This window comes from Lagenorhynchus albirostris, chromosome 11 (genome assembly GCF_949774975.1).
Source record: "Lagenorhynchus albirostris chromosome 11, mLagAlb1.1, whole genome shotgun sequence".
NCBI classification, from domain to species: Eukaryota; Metazoa; Chordata; class Mammalia; order Artiodactyla; family Delphinidae; genus Lagenorhynchus; species Lagenorhynchus albirostris.
Window position 1 is genome coordinate 83326055 of NC_083105.1, and position 14676 is coordinate 83340730.

Sequence of the window (14676 nt, forward strand, 5' to 3'; positions counted from 1 at the left end):
ACTGGACGGCACAGATACAGAACATTACCATCCTTGCAGAAAGTTCTATGGGGAAGCACTGTTCTAGAAACTATGTTTTGTAGAGTACCTACTACTTTAGGCAAAGCAATGGTATAAGAAGGATAAATAAGCAGGACCCCTACTTTGAAGAGACTTCCAGAGAAGAGAAAGAAATATTAACAAATAATAAAACCAGAGATCAGCATAAAAGGTGTTTGTTTGAAAACTGATTTTGTTGGGGCAAACTCTATGAAACACGGCTTTTGGGAACAATCCACGCCATCTTGGGCCCCAGCCCCAATCAATTTGTTTGTATTAAATGCTAGGTCTGGCCCCGGTTGAAAGAGATACGGGACAAGACCATCAGAAGTGTGAACAGAGAAAACTTCTGAACCTTCAGCACTTTAAATGGCACCAGGCAACAAAGCAGTGTGAATGAGAAAACCCTTCCCTCAGTCTCCTTGATTTCTTCCTCCTCTTTTTTTCCTCTCTAATCTTTTGTTATCTGTACTTTAAGTTCTAAGCTACTTGAGGGCAGAAGTACATTCTTTTCATATTTTTCGTTTGTGATTTTGTAAAAGCAAATGCATTTTCTCAACTTAACTTGAGACGGATGAATTGTTTAAGGCTTTCTGTTTCACATACAGATTTGAGAAGTAGTTTGAACTCTATTTTGAAATAATGGCATTTCTGGGATAGTTTATGGGAAAAACAAGGTCGAGTATTTAAAATCGGGAATGTTTCAGAAAGCCCAGGGTGTACGGTATCCAAACAGTGCGTTCCTGCTGGGAAGTTTAAGCACTCATGCCAATTGAGTGTGTCAATCATCGTTTCACTTTTAGTTACTGTCTCTTATAATTTGGGAATATGTTCTATTTCTATCACCTAAATATAACCTGTCAAGGTAGTCAAAGATCAGAGGAGAAAGGATTTCCTTCTATACTAGTAACTAACATTCAAAATCCTTTATCAAATTATGTTCTGTCTTTAGCTCTTTTCTAACTTGATTGGAGTGATTAGTACCATTGAGTCAGAAAATGTTAGCTGTCATATATATCTGCAGACTGCCAATACGTATACATGTTTTTATATCATGATGGTTTCCTGAAAGCAATTTTAGCTACCCAGAAAAACTCAATAATCCCTAATCATATATACAGTGCCTCCCCCATGGGCAAATATGTGGACTTTAACTTAAGAAGCTATTCTATATGTTGCATCACTATAAATTTTTTAGGAACATCTGCAGTTTTTTTTTTTTTTTTTTCTCTTTCTGCTGTACACGGGCCTCTCACTGCTGTGGCCTCTCCCGCCGCAGAGCACAGGCTCCGGACGCGCAGGCCCAGCGGCCATGGCTCACGGGCCCAGCCGCTCCGTGGCACGTGGGATCCCCCCGGACCGGGGCACGAACCCACGTCCCCTGCACCGGCAGGCGGACTCCCAACCACTGCGCCACCAGGGAAGCCCCATCTGCAGTTTTGCTCAGTCAGTCCATATATGCTGCTAGTAGTGTAACTAAACATTTTACTGTGTGAAGCCACGGAGATTCTGCAGGTGTTTGTTACAGCAGCAATTTTCCCTAATTAATAAACCCTCTATTATTTCTTACAGTATAAATAAGGTCAAAATACTGTAACATTTTCATTTCGTGTTTAGACTCGGAACACCAATAACTTTCGTGACAATGGAGATACGTATCTAAGTGTGTATGAGAAGCATACTGAATCTGAGGCTGAGAAAATTCTATGGCACAACAGAAGCAAGGATCAACAGTGCTCGCTGGTTGCCAGTTGAATCATGTCTCAGGTGAATTCTGAATTCAATGAAGTATTTATGATTCAGCAAGAGAGTTGTTTAGCCAGGTTTGGAGAAATATCGTAAAGCATCTGTACTCAAGTTGTCAACTTTTCAAAGCAGTTCTGGACTGAGTTATTGAGAAAGCAAATATGGGGTGGGGGGAGTAGGTTCAGTTAAAGCTTCTTTTTATCAATAGCTTGGCCACAAAGAAGTACACTCTTTAGTCCAAACGGATAAACACACACCTGGTACATCTGGACAGTTTCTCCTTGAAATTCTCTGTAGAGAACATGGTTACCATATGGACAGATGCAGCTTACTGTACTCTTCAACTACCTTGACTTTTCTAAAAACTACTCGTTTTTTTTAACCACTGTCCATGGCTTGATTCTCAAATATAACAAAGAAACTTAGATTTGACACTTGCTAATTTTAGTTTTCACTAAGCAGAAAAAACCCAACAATGCTTAATATTTTAATTCAAATAAATTATGTGAGGCTTTCAAAAGGGGCAATGACTAAATCAGTTGGTTGCAAAGAATATGAAATACAATTAAATGCCTTAATTTCCTCCTCTTTAATAATTAAACTTAAGTCCACAAATATACTACTAGTGCCAAACGCAAGAAAATTTCATGGGATGTGAAAGCCTAGGATTCTCAGCATTGTTTTAATATATGAGTGTGCTATATAGTATTTCAGGAAAAATCAAAAGATGTTAGTATTAAAACAAAGCCTCTGTCTTTGTATAGGGCTATTGCCAACTTCAAACAGTGCACTTGCCACACTGCAGGGGCACAACCACCTCTACAAAATGCTAAGGTGCCATCGTGACAGTGACTTGTCTCCATCCTGAGCTAACCTGACACGCTTCCAATATAAACTAGCACTATATAAAAACAAACTTTTGACAAGGAGCTCAAAGACAAAGAGGCACTGAGCACCTAGCATGGTGAACACACAGTTTCATTCTCAATACAGTTGACCCTTGAACAATGCAGGCATTAGGGGCGCAAACTCTCCACACAGTTGAAAATCTGCACATAACTTACAGTCAGCCGGCCTTCTCTATCCGCAGTTCCTCGTGGATTCAACTAACCTTGAATCGTGCAGTACTGTAGGATTTACTATTGAGAAAAAAAGCCCCATATAAGTGGACCCTGGCAGTTAAAACTTGTGCTGTTCAAGGGTCAACTCCACATGTTTGCTAAGTGATGGATTTAAGATGCAAATACAAACTTTAGCCCACATTACTGGCTTTACTGATGTAGGTGTTTATGCCCTCATCATGTTCCAAATGGAATTATGGCAACTAAAAAACATGCATAAAATATCGTAAAGATAAACTGAGAGTAAATAAGAAGAAAAGTTGCAACGGGGTAAGTGAATAAGATGGAGCCGATAAGCACGGATTTGACTACTTCATCTTCACTCTGTAAGATTTAAAAAGTACACATTATCTTTCTAATGAAGAACCATGTCATTTAATTTGTTGCAAATTTCTTTTCTGCAAGTATTCAGAATAAAAAATCGGATTTTGCCTAATGAAGAGTCTGGGAACTTGAAATCTATGTTTTGGCTCAAGAAAACCTTTTTAGTCCCAGAAATCATTGTTTACGATCACAACAGGTGAGGAGAAGACAGTGCAGACTCTAGACTCAAGATCAGTAAACTCTCGGTGAGGCAGAGAACAAGTATCTTCACAGACTGACCTAAGCTGGAGGCAGGGGACAGTAATAAGTAAAAGTGTGCCTGAGAGATGTATTATGGAACCAAATGAACAGAAACCACAGGACATCTATATTTAAAACAAACAAAAACAACAGGAGGCATAAGCATCAACCTACTTTATCTCAGACACCCCGAGAGTTCACTTACCTATCGCTTGAGCTAACGCTATGACAACTTCCTGGCAAGTTGTGACTTCGGTGACACCACAAACAATCCTCTGAACTCCGTCCACCCATACTTTAAGTTCCATGGTGCCCCAGCCAGTCACCAGAGGGCCCTGAGACTGGTCATCAAGGCGTCAGGTCATGTCTCTGGCCACGAAAACACGGAAAAGGCAGAGTCTGTGTAGTCAGCTAAAAAGAGGAAAAAACATTTTTAATAAAACAAATCTTACCATTTCTCCTAGTAAGTAAATGTTACCAAAACAAATTTTAATATATCATAGTCCTACTACCATTAATGACCATGGGCTTACTTATTCACAGAACTGAACTTAGAAGTGTGACTGCAACCATGGCCACCAATCATGACACCTCATGGTACTATTTCCACGATTAGAATATTAATCATAAAGTCACTCTCCATTGACCAAAGAAATCTTATTTACTTGACCAAGCCCTATTGCTCAACATACAAACTAATTTATTACAAAAATTACTTCATTAGGATAATTTCTGAGGTTAAAAAAAAGAAAAGTTTTTTTGTCATTTTAGGAATCAAAAACAATTGAACCAGTTTCCGCAGCCTTGTCACCATCTGTTTGTTCCCTGTGTCCCTTGCCTCACACTCTTGGCCAAGGGACCGAGAGTGTTGTCTACACCACTGAAACTTCAACACCAAGTGCAGCATAAGGCATAGGTGTGCAGAAAATATTAGCTGAAGGATATTAATTCCTTCGTTGGCTAACAACTTCCCCATCTATGATCTGCTTGTCCTCTACCCATTTATTTAACTGGAGTTTGATAATTGTCTTAAACTTTTTTTTTTAAAACATCTTTATTGGAGTATAATTGCTTTACAATGGTGTGTTAGTTTCTGCTTTATAACAAAGTGAATCAGTTATACATATACATATGTCTCCATATATCTTCCCTCTTGTGTCTCCCTCCCTCTCACCTTCCCTATCCCACCCCTCTAGATGGTCACAAAGCACCGAGCTGATCTCCCTGTGCTATGCGGCTGCTTCCCACTAGCTATCTATTTTACATTTGGTAGTGTATATATGTCCATGCCACTCTCTCACTTTGTCTCAGCTTACCCTTTCCCCTCCCCATATCGTCAAGTCCATTCTCTAGTAGGTCTGCGTCTTTATTCCCATCTTGCCCCTAGGTTCTTCATGACCATTTTTTTTTTTTTTTAGATTCCATATATGTGTTAGCATACAGTGTTTGTTTTTCTCTTTCTGACTTACTTCACTCTGTATGACAGACTCTAGGGCCATCCACCTCACTACAAATAACCAGTTTCACTTCTGTTTATGGCTAAGTAATATTCCATTGTATATATGTGCCACATCTTCTTTATCCATTCATCTGTCGATGGACACCTAGGTTGCTTCCATCTCCTGGCTATTGTAATAAGAGCTGCAATGAACATTTTGGTACATGACTCTTTTTGAATTATGGTTTTCCCAGGGTATATACCCAGTAAAGGGACTGGTGGGTCCTACGGTAGTTCTATTTTTAGTTTTTGAAGGAACCTCCATACTTACTGTTCCCCATAGTGGCTGTATCAATTTACATGCCCACCAACAGTGCAAGAGGGTTCCCTTTATTCCACACCCCCTCCAGCATTTACCGTTTGTAGATTTTTTGATGATGGCCATTCTGACCGGTGTGAGATGATATCTCATTGTAGTTTTTTTTTTTTTTTTTTTGCGATACACAGGTCTCTCACTGTTGTGGCCTCTCCCGTTGCGGAGCACAGGCTCCAGACGCGCAGGCTCAGTGGCCATGGCTCACGGGCCTAGCCGCTCCATGGCATGTGGGATCTTCCCGGACCGGGGCACGAACCTGTGTCCCCTGCATCGGCAGGCGGACTCTGAACCACTGTGCCACCAGGGAAGCCCCCTCGTTGTAGTTTTGATTTGCATTCCTCTAATGATTAATGATGTTGAGCATTCTTTCATGTATCTGTAGGCAATCTGTATATCTTCTTTGGAGAAATGTCTATTTAGGTCTTCTGCCCATTTTTGGATTGGGTTTTTTGTTCTTTTGATATTGAGCTGCATGAGCTGCTTGTAAATTTTGGAGATTAATCCTTTGTCAGTTGCTTCCTTTGCAAATATTTTCTCCCATTCTGAGGGGTGTCGTTTTGTCTTGCTTATGGTTTCCTTGGCTGTAGAAAAGCTTTTAAGTTTCATTAGCTCCCATTTTTTTACTTTTGTTTTTATTTCCATTTCTCTAGGAGATACATCAAAAAGGATCTTGCTGTGATTTATGTCACAGAGGGTTCTGCCCATGTTTTCCTCTAAGAGTTTTATAGTGTTTGGCCTTACATTTAGGTCTTTAATCCATTTTGAGTTTATTTTTGTGTATGATGTTAGGGAGTATTTGAATTTCATTCTTTTACATGTAGCTGTCCAGTTTTCCCAGCACCACTTATTGAAGAGGCTGTCTTTTCTCCATTGTATAATCTTGCATCCTTTATCAAAGATAAGGTGACCATATGTGCGTGGATTTATCTCTGGGCTTTCTATCCTGTTCCATTGATCTATATTTCTGTTTTTGGGCCAGTACCATACTGTCTTGATTACTATAGCTTTGTAGTATAGTCTGAAGTCAGGGAGCCTGATTCCTCCAGCTTCGTTTTTCATTCTCAAGATTGCTTTGGCTATTCGGGGTCTTTTGTGTTTCCATACAAATTGTGAAATTTTTTGTTCTAGTTCTGTGAAAAATACCAGTGGTAGTTGGATACGGATTGCATTGAATCTGTAGATTGCTTTGGGTAGTAGAGTCATTTTCGCAGTGTTGATTCTTCCAATCCAAGAACACGGTATATCTCTCCATCTATTTGTATCATCTTTAATTTCTTTCATCAGTGTCTTATAATTTTCTGCATACAGGTCTTTTGTCTCCTTAGGTAGGTTTATTCCTACCTTTTATTCTTTTTGTTGCAATGGTAAATGGGAGTGCTTTCTTAATTTCACTATCAGATTTTTCATCATTAGTGTATAGGAATGCAAGGGATTTTTGTGCATTAATTTTGTATCCTGAAACTTTACTGAATTCATTGATTAGCTCTAGTAGTTTTCGGGTAGCATCTTTAGGATTCTCTATGTATAGTATCATGTCATCTGCAAATAGTGACAGCTTTACTCTTCTTTTCCGATTTGGATTCCTTTTATTTCTTTTTCTTCTCTGGCTGCTGTGGCTAAAACTTCTAAAACTATGTTGAATAATAGTGGTGAGAGAGGGCAACCTTGCCTCATTCTTGATCTTAGTGGAAATGGTTTCAGTTTTTCACCATTGAGGACAATGTTGGCTGTGGGTTTGTCATATATGGCCTTTATTATGTTGAGGAAAGTCCCCTCTATGCCTACTTTCTGGAGGGTTTTTATCATAAATGGGTGTTGAGTTTTGTCGAAAGGTTTCTCTACATCTATTGAGATGATCATATGGTTTTTCTCCTTTGGTTTGTTAATATGGTGTATCACATTGATTGATTTGCGTATATTGAAGAATCCTTGCATTCCTGGAATAAACCCCACTTGATCATGGTGTATGATCCTTTTAATGTGCTCTTGGATCCTGTTTGCTAGTATTTTGTGGAGAATTTTTGCATCTATGTTCATCAGTGATATTGGCCTGTAATTTTCTTTCTTTGTGACATCTTTGTCTGGTTTTGGTATCAGGGTGATAGTGGCCTTGTAGAATGAGTGTCGGAGTGTTCCTCCCTCTGCTATATTTTGGAAGAGTTTGAGAAGGATATGTGTTAGCTGTTCTCTAAATGTTTGATAGAATTTGCCTGTGAAGCCATCTGGTCCTGGGCTTTTGTTTGTTGGAAGATTTTTAATCACAGTCTCAATTTCAATGCTTGTGATTGGTCTGTTCATATTTTCTATTTCTTCCTGGTTCAGTCTCGGAAGGTTTGCATTTCTAAGCATTTGTCGATTTTTTTCAGGTTGTCCATTTTATTGGCATGGAGTTGCTTGTAGTAATCTCTCATGATCCTTTGTATTTCTGCAGTGTCAGTTGTTACTTCTCCTTTTTCATTTCTAATTATATTGATTTGAGTCTTCTCTCTTTTTTTCTTGATGAGTCTGGCTAATGGTTTATCAATTTTGTTTATCTTCTCAAAGAACCACCTTTTGGTTTTACTGATCTTTGCTATCGTTTCCTTCATTTCTTTTTCATTTCTTTCTGATCTGATCTTTATGATTTGTTTCCTTCTGCTAACTTTGGGGGTTTTTTTTGTTATTCTTTCTCTAATTACTTTAGGTGTAAGGTTAGGTTGTTGATTTGAGATGTTTCCTGTTTCTTAAGGTAGGATTGTATTGCTATAAACTTCCCTCTTAGAACTGCTTTTGCTGCATCCTATAGGTTTTGGGTTGTTGTGTTTTCATTGTCATTTGTTTCTAAGTATTTTTTGATTTCTTCTTTGATTTCTTCAGTGATCTCTTGGTTATTAAGTAGTGTATTGTTTAGCCTCTATATGTTTGTATTTTTTACAGATTTTTTCCTGTAATTGATATCTAGTCTCACAGCGTTGTGGTCGGAAAAGATACTTGATACGATTTCAATTTTCTTAAATTTACCAAGGCTTGATTTGTGACCCAAGATATGATCTTTCCTGGAGAATGTTCCATGAACACTTGAGAAGAAAGTGTATTCTGTTGTTTTTGGATGGAATGTCCTATGAATATCCATTAAGTCCATCTTGTTTAATGTATCATTTAAAGCTTGTGTTTCCTTATTTATTTTCATTTTGGATCTACTGTCCATTGGTGAAAGTGGGGTATTAAAGTCCCCTACTATGGTTGTTTTACTGTCTATTTCCCCTTTTATGGCTGTTGGTATTTGCCTTATGTATTGAGGTGCTCCTATGTGGGGTACATAAATATTTACAATTGTTATATCTTCTTCGTGGATTGATCCCTTGATCATATGTAGTGTCCTTCTTTGTCTCTTGTAATAGTCTTTGTTTTAAAGTCTATTTTATCTGATATGAGAATTGCTACTCCAGCTTTCTTCTGATTTCCATTTGCATGGAATATCTTTTCCCATCCCTTCACTTTCAGTCTGTATGTGTCCCTAGGTCTGAAGTGGGTCTCTTGTAGACAGCATATATATGGGTTTTGTGTTTGTATCCATTCAGCCAGTCTATGTCTTTTGTTTGCAGCATTTAATCCATTTACCTTTAAGGTAGTTATCAATATGCATGTTCCCATTACCATCTTCTTAATTGTTTGGGTTCGTTATTGTAGGTCTTTTCCTTCTCTTGTGTTTCCTTCCTAGAGAAGTTCCTTTAGCATTTGTTGTAAAGCTGGTTTGGTGGTGCTGAATTCTCTTAGCTTTTGCTTGTCTGTAAAGGTTTTAATTTCTCCGTCAAATCTGAATGAGATCGTTGCTGGGTAGAGTAATCTTGGTTGTAGATTTTTCTCCTTCATTACTTTAAATATGTCCTGCCAGTCCCTTCTGGCTTGCAGAGTTTCTGCTGAAGGATCAGCTGTTAACCTTATAGGGATTCCCTTGTGTGTTATTTTTCCCTTGTTGCTTTTAATATTTTTTCTTTGTATTTAATTTTTGACAGTTTGATTAATATGTGTCTTGGCGTGTTTCTCCTTGGATTTATCCTATATGGGACTCTCTTTGCTTCCTGAACTGGTTTAACTATTTCCTTTCCCATATTAGGGAAGTTTTCAACTATAATCTCTTCAAATATTTTCTCAGTCCCTTTCTTTTTCTCTTCTTCTTCTAGGACACTTATAATTCGAATGTTGGTGTGTTTAATGTTGTCCCAGAGGTCTCTGAGACTGTCCTCAATTCTTTTCATTGTTTTTTCTTTATTCTGCTCTGCAGTAGTTATTTCCACTATTTTATCTTCCAGGTCACTTATCCGGTTTTCTGCCTCAGTCATTCTGCTATTGATCCCTTGTAGAGTATTTTTAATTTCATTTATTGTGTTGTTCATCACTGTTTGTTTGCTCTTTAGTTCTTCTAGGTCCTTGTTAAACGTTTCTTGTAGTTTCTCCATTCTGTTTCCAAGATTTGGATCATCTTTACTATCATTATTCTGAATTCTTTTTCAGGTAGACTGCCTATTTCCTCTTCATTTGTTAGGTCTGGTGGGTTTTTGCCTTGCTCCATCATCTGCTGTGTGTTTCTCTGTCTTCCCATTCATCTCACTTTATGGTGTCTGGGGTCTCCTTTTAGCAGGAGGAGGTTACCGTTGCAGGTTCGTAGTTCCCATTGTTTTGGTGTCTGTCCCCAGTGGCTAAGGTTGATTCAGTGGGTTGGGTAGGCTTCCTGTGGAGGGGACTAATGCCTGTGCTCTGGTGGATGAGGCTGGATCTTGTCTTTCTGGTGGGCAGGTCCACGTCTGGTGGTGTGTTTTGGGGTATCTGTGGCCTTATTATGATTTTAGGCAGCCTCTCTGCTAATGGATGGGGTTGTGTTCCTGTCTTGCTTGTTGTTTGGCATAGGGTGTCCAGCACTGCAAATACTCATTTTCTAACTGTCTTCAATTTAAGAGTTATTCTAATAATGTAAACTTTTTTTTAACTTGCTGTGTTTCCCCAGTGTTTAATATTTTGTTTAGCTGCATTATAGGTGAAGCAGAAAATTCTGCATTCTCATATGGTCAAACAATATGTCTTGATTTTTTTCTATTGATTAGAATGTTATTATTAGCCTACTAAAAATCAATTACACACAATTCTTTTTTCTGTGGGTTTTTAAAATCTCAACACTTCCTGTGTTAATAAATCTTTAATCAATCTATGATTTGTTTGCCCATTGTCCTGTGATCTTCCTATTTCTTTGCTGTTTTTAAAAAAGAATGTTAAAAGTTTATGAGATGTAATAAACATTGATTTAATTAAAGAAAACATTTAAATTTAATGGTTTACAATGGCACGGCCATTTCAGGATTAATTGATCATTTAAAAACTTATTTAAAAAACAATACGAACTTTTCCTATAAAATAGTATTTACTACAAATAGTAACTTAGTCCTTTTACATTCTGTTAAAGGACCTAAGACAGTTTGAGGGTACCTGGTCACCTGGGTAGATGAGTCAGAACACATGTGAGATGAATGAGAATAAACCTAATTACTTTTTCTAGGGATGGTACAAAAACACTTTTTGTTGGGACTTCCCTGATGGCCCAGTGGTAAAGAATCTACCTTGCAATGCAGGGGACGCAGGTTCGATCCCTGGTTGGGGAACTAAGATCCCGCATGCTGTGGGGCAACTAAGCCCACGTGCCACAACTACTGAGCCCACGCGCCTCAACTAGAGAGCCTGCATGCTGCAAACTACAGAGCCCACACACTCTGGAACCCACACATCACAGCTAGAGAGAAGCTCCAACGCCACAACGAAAGACCCCACGTGCCGCAACTAAGACCTGACGCAGCCAAAAATAAATAAAACAAATAAATAATAAATAAGTCTTAAAAGAAACCTTTTTGTCACACTGTAATTTCCCAGAGTGCCGCTTCAGCTCTCTCTGCTTCCACTGCAGCGCCAAGGTGGCTTCACTAACCCCCTTTATGCCCAGAGGAAGGACCATCTGCCCCCAGCAAGCTGATTCCCAAACTGTGTTCCTCAGTTAGGAAATCTGTAAGATGTTAAATTTCTGGGGAAAAAGGGCTCCAAGGCCGAGGAAATGTAAGAAATCCAGTAAACAAAGCTTAAAAAGTTCCTTTACTGCTAGGTTCTTTGAGCATTATATAGGCTGGTGTGCACTCCAAGTGTCAAATAAGAGGTTTATGTGCTACTGTCCCTAATACATTTAGAGAACATTTAAGGAAAGGAAACATAAGAGTTCTGACTTAAAATAAGATTTGTTTCCTTCTCTGCTAGGCACTCTATTTACTAAAAATAGAATATGTATTATTCTTCCTTGGGATAAGTTAAGATGAAAAAACGGTCAAACATTAATATATTGTGTTAAATTAATTATTAAAATTAAATTATTTTATTAAAAGGAAAAACAGCTGAATTTTTAAAGCTGAATTAAAATTTATTTAATACATAGTCCCTTATGTTTCATTAAAAGATTAAACTTGGACCTTTCAACTTAAAAGCTTTCGCACAGCAAAGGAAACCACTGACAAAGACAACTTACTGAATGGGAGAAAATATCTGCAAATGATATGACATAAAGGATTAATATCCAACATATATAAATAGCTCATACAACTCAACATCAAAAAAACAAACCACCCAATTAAAAAATGGGCAGAAGAACTGAACAGACATTCTTCCAAAGAGGAAATGCAGATGGCCAATAGGCCCATGAAAAGATGCTCAACATCACTAATCATCAGGGAAATGCAAATCAAAACCACAGTGAGATATCACCTCACACCTGTCAGAATGGCTATCATCAAAAGGAACATAAGTAACAAATTGTTGGCGAGGACGTGGAGAAAAGGGAACCCTCCTACACTGTTAGTAGGAATGTAAACTGGTGCAGCCGCTGTGGAAAACCGTATGGAGGTTTCTCAAAAAAACCAAAAATAGAACTACCATATGACCCAGCAATTCCACTTCCGGGTATACATCCAAAAAAACCAAAAACGCTAATTCGAAAAGATACATGCACCCCAATATTCATAGCAGCATTATTTACAATAGCCAAGATATGGAAGCAACCTAAGTGTCTATCAACAGATAATGGATAAAGAAGATGTGGTATACATATCCAGTGGACTACTACCCAGCCATAAAAAATGACGAACGTCTTGCATTTGCAGCAACATGGATGGACTTGGAGGGTATTGTGCTAAGTGAAATAAGTCAGAGAAAGACAAATACTATATGATATCACTTATATGTGGAATCTAAAAAATACAATAAACGAGTGAATATAACAAAAAAGGAGAACCACAGATACAGAGAACAAACTAGTGGTTACCAGTTGCTGGGGGGCAATATGGGAATAGGGGACTGGTCAGTACAAACTATGGAGTGTAAGATAGGCTCAAGGATGTGTTGTACAACATGGGGAATATAGCCAATATTTTATAATAACTGTGGATGGAAAGTAACCTTTAAAATTGTACAAAAATTTAAAAAATTAAAATAAAAAAGTAAACAGCATTATTTTAAAAAAGATATTAAACTTGGGAAACCTAACACGAAAGACAGCAGATCTCATTAAAAGTTCTCCCCACCCCCCAAGAAACCTATATTATTTCAAAGGAACTTATGAGGCTCATTATTAAGTTCCATTAAGGTTTTAGTATACCATCACATTTTTTTTTTTTTTTTTTTTTTTTTGCGGTACGTGGGCCTCTCACTGTTGTGGCCTCTCCCGTTGCGGAGCACAGGCTCCAGACGCGCAGGCTCACCGGCCATGGCTCACGGGCCCAGCTGCTCCGCGGCTTGTGGGATCTTCCCGGACCAGGGCACGAATCCGTGTCCCCTGCATCGGCAGGCGGACTCTCAACCACTGCGCCACCAGGGAAGCCCCTATTAACTTTTTAATGTTTAAATATTACTGATGTAAGGAAAAAAATGTCTATGGGTACCTGCTGCCTGCCTGTAGAAATGGGAAAGGAACTGAAGATGAAAAACAACCTGGAGAGTGTGACAGGATGAAGCACAACGTGAGAGGAGAAGAGAGAGAGTGAAAACACATTAGGAAAAAAAGAGGCAAGAGAAACCAGAATTTGGCAGATACAGGTAACGGTTTTTGGAAAACTGCCTCAGACGCCAGGCATAGGTTACCTGCCCCTGAACTGCAATGTTCAGGTTATGCATGTTTGACACTCTTGTTCTGTATTTTGGAAACGCAGTTAAAAGTAAGTTGCTTTTATCAAGACCATTATTTTGCTATAATGCAGTTCTGCAAATGGTGTCACGGAAATCGGCTGTTACAAAAAGGTACACAATGTCAAAAGCGGTGCTAAGGAAGATGACCTTAGTAATAAAAATAAGAGCCTCCCAAAATGAATTCTTGAGAACAGCAGTCCTGAGAGATGTACCATGGGGAAATAAGGTTCCCCAGGCCAACGATTTTGAGAAACATTTCATAACATGTCATCTCTGGGAGACAATGCGCAGCAAGATAAAGGTTCTGATACCCCAGGGTAGAGAAACTGGTCAAACTCTGTTAAACTTACTCAGTGACTTAGCATGGCGGGTGGGGAGTGGAAGGGGGAACAATGCCTATAAAATATATTTTACACTATAGGATGCAAACGTCTAACTTTTAGAAAATTTGCCTATATGTAAAAATAAGATTTCTACCAGCCCTTTAATGTAATTTGAGGCACTGAGAAGTAGTGATGGATACACTGTTTAAAGTTTTACTTGCAGGAACAATACAGAACAAATCAGAATATTTAATAGAACCCTAGCTTTCTCTTTTGCTTATACAAAAAGTCTTCATTGCCAGGATGAAGCCATCCCTTCTAAAAATGGGTTTTATATTTTTCTTTTCAGGGACCTGTCTAAATCATAGGATTTTTCTTTAATAGTATGTTTTTAGAAGTTCTCAAAGCTAAGCAGTAAGTGCATTATTAACTATTAAATCCAATACACCCATGCTCTTTCCTCTATCACTCATCATCCTCAGATCACAGCATTCAAACACATGCAACGATCTAACATTTCCCAAATATTACACGTGCACATGACCACTCCAAAACCATGGTGAGGAGTGGCATGAGCACCGACCACCTGCCAAGCACAGTGTATCGTGTCTCATTTATTCCTCACAGCACAATTCAGTGAGTTAGGTATCACTGGCCTCATTTTAAAGGTGAGAAAAGTGAGTCTCAGAGAGCTTAAATAAGTAACTCTCCCAAGGTCTCGAACCTTGTAATGTGGGGGCATATATTCAAAACTGGGGTGAATAAAGAAACTAAGGAATGAGTAAGGCAGGCTTCTCCAAAAGGATTCATTGTACCTAAATAAGTGTTCTTAAAATGTCCTAAATTATACTAAGAAAACTCATCTATCACCTCCTGGAA

The 14676-nt window shown here is 38.5% G+C and overlaps 1 protein-coding gene across 2 annotated transcripts in view; it reads right to left on the reverse strand.

Annotated features, from left to right (window-relative positions):
- The window catches only part of RASSF8 (Ras association domain family member 8), a 129587-nt gene that overhangs the window by 15267 nt on the left and 99644 nt on the right, over window positions 1-14676 (reverse strand). For both annotated transcript variants that reach the window (XM_060166705.1, XM_060166704.1), the window contains one exon: window positions 3676-3881. In XM_060166705.1, the coding sequence (XP_060022688.1) occupies window positions 3676-3778 (103 nt within the window). In that variant the 5' untranslated portion in view covers window positions 3779-3881. The remainder of the gene's footprint in view (window positions 1-3675; window positions 3882-14676) is intronic.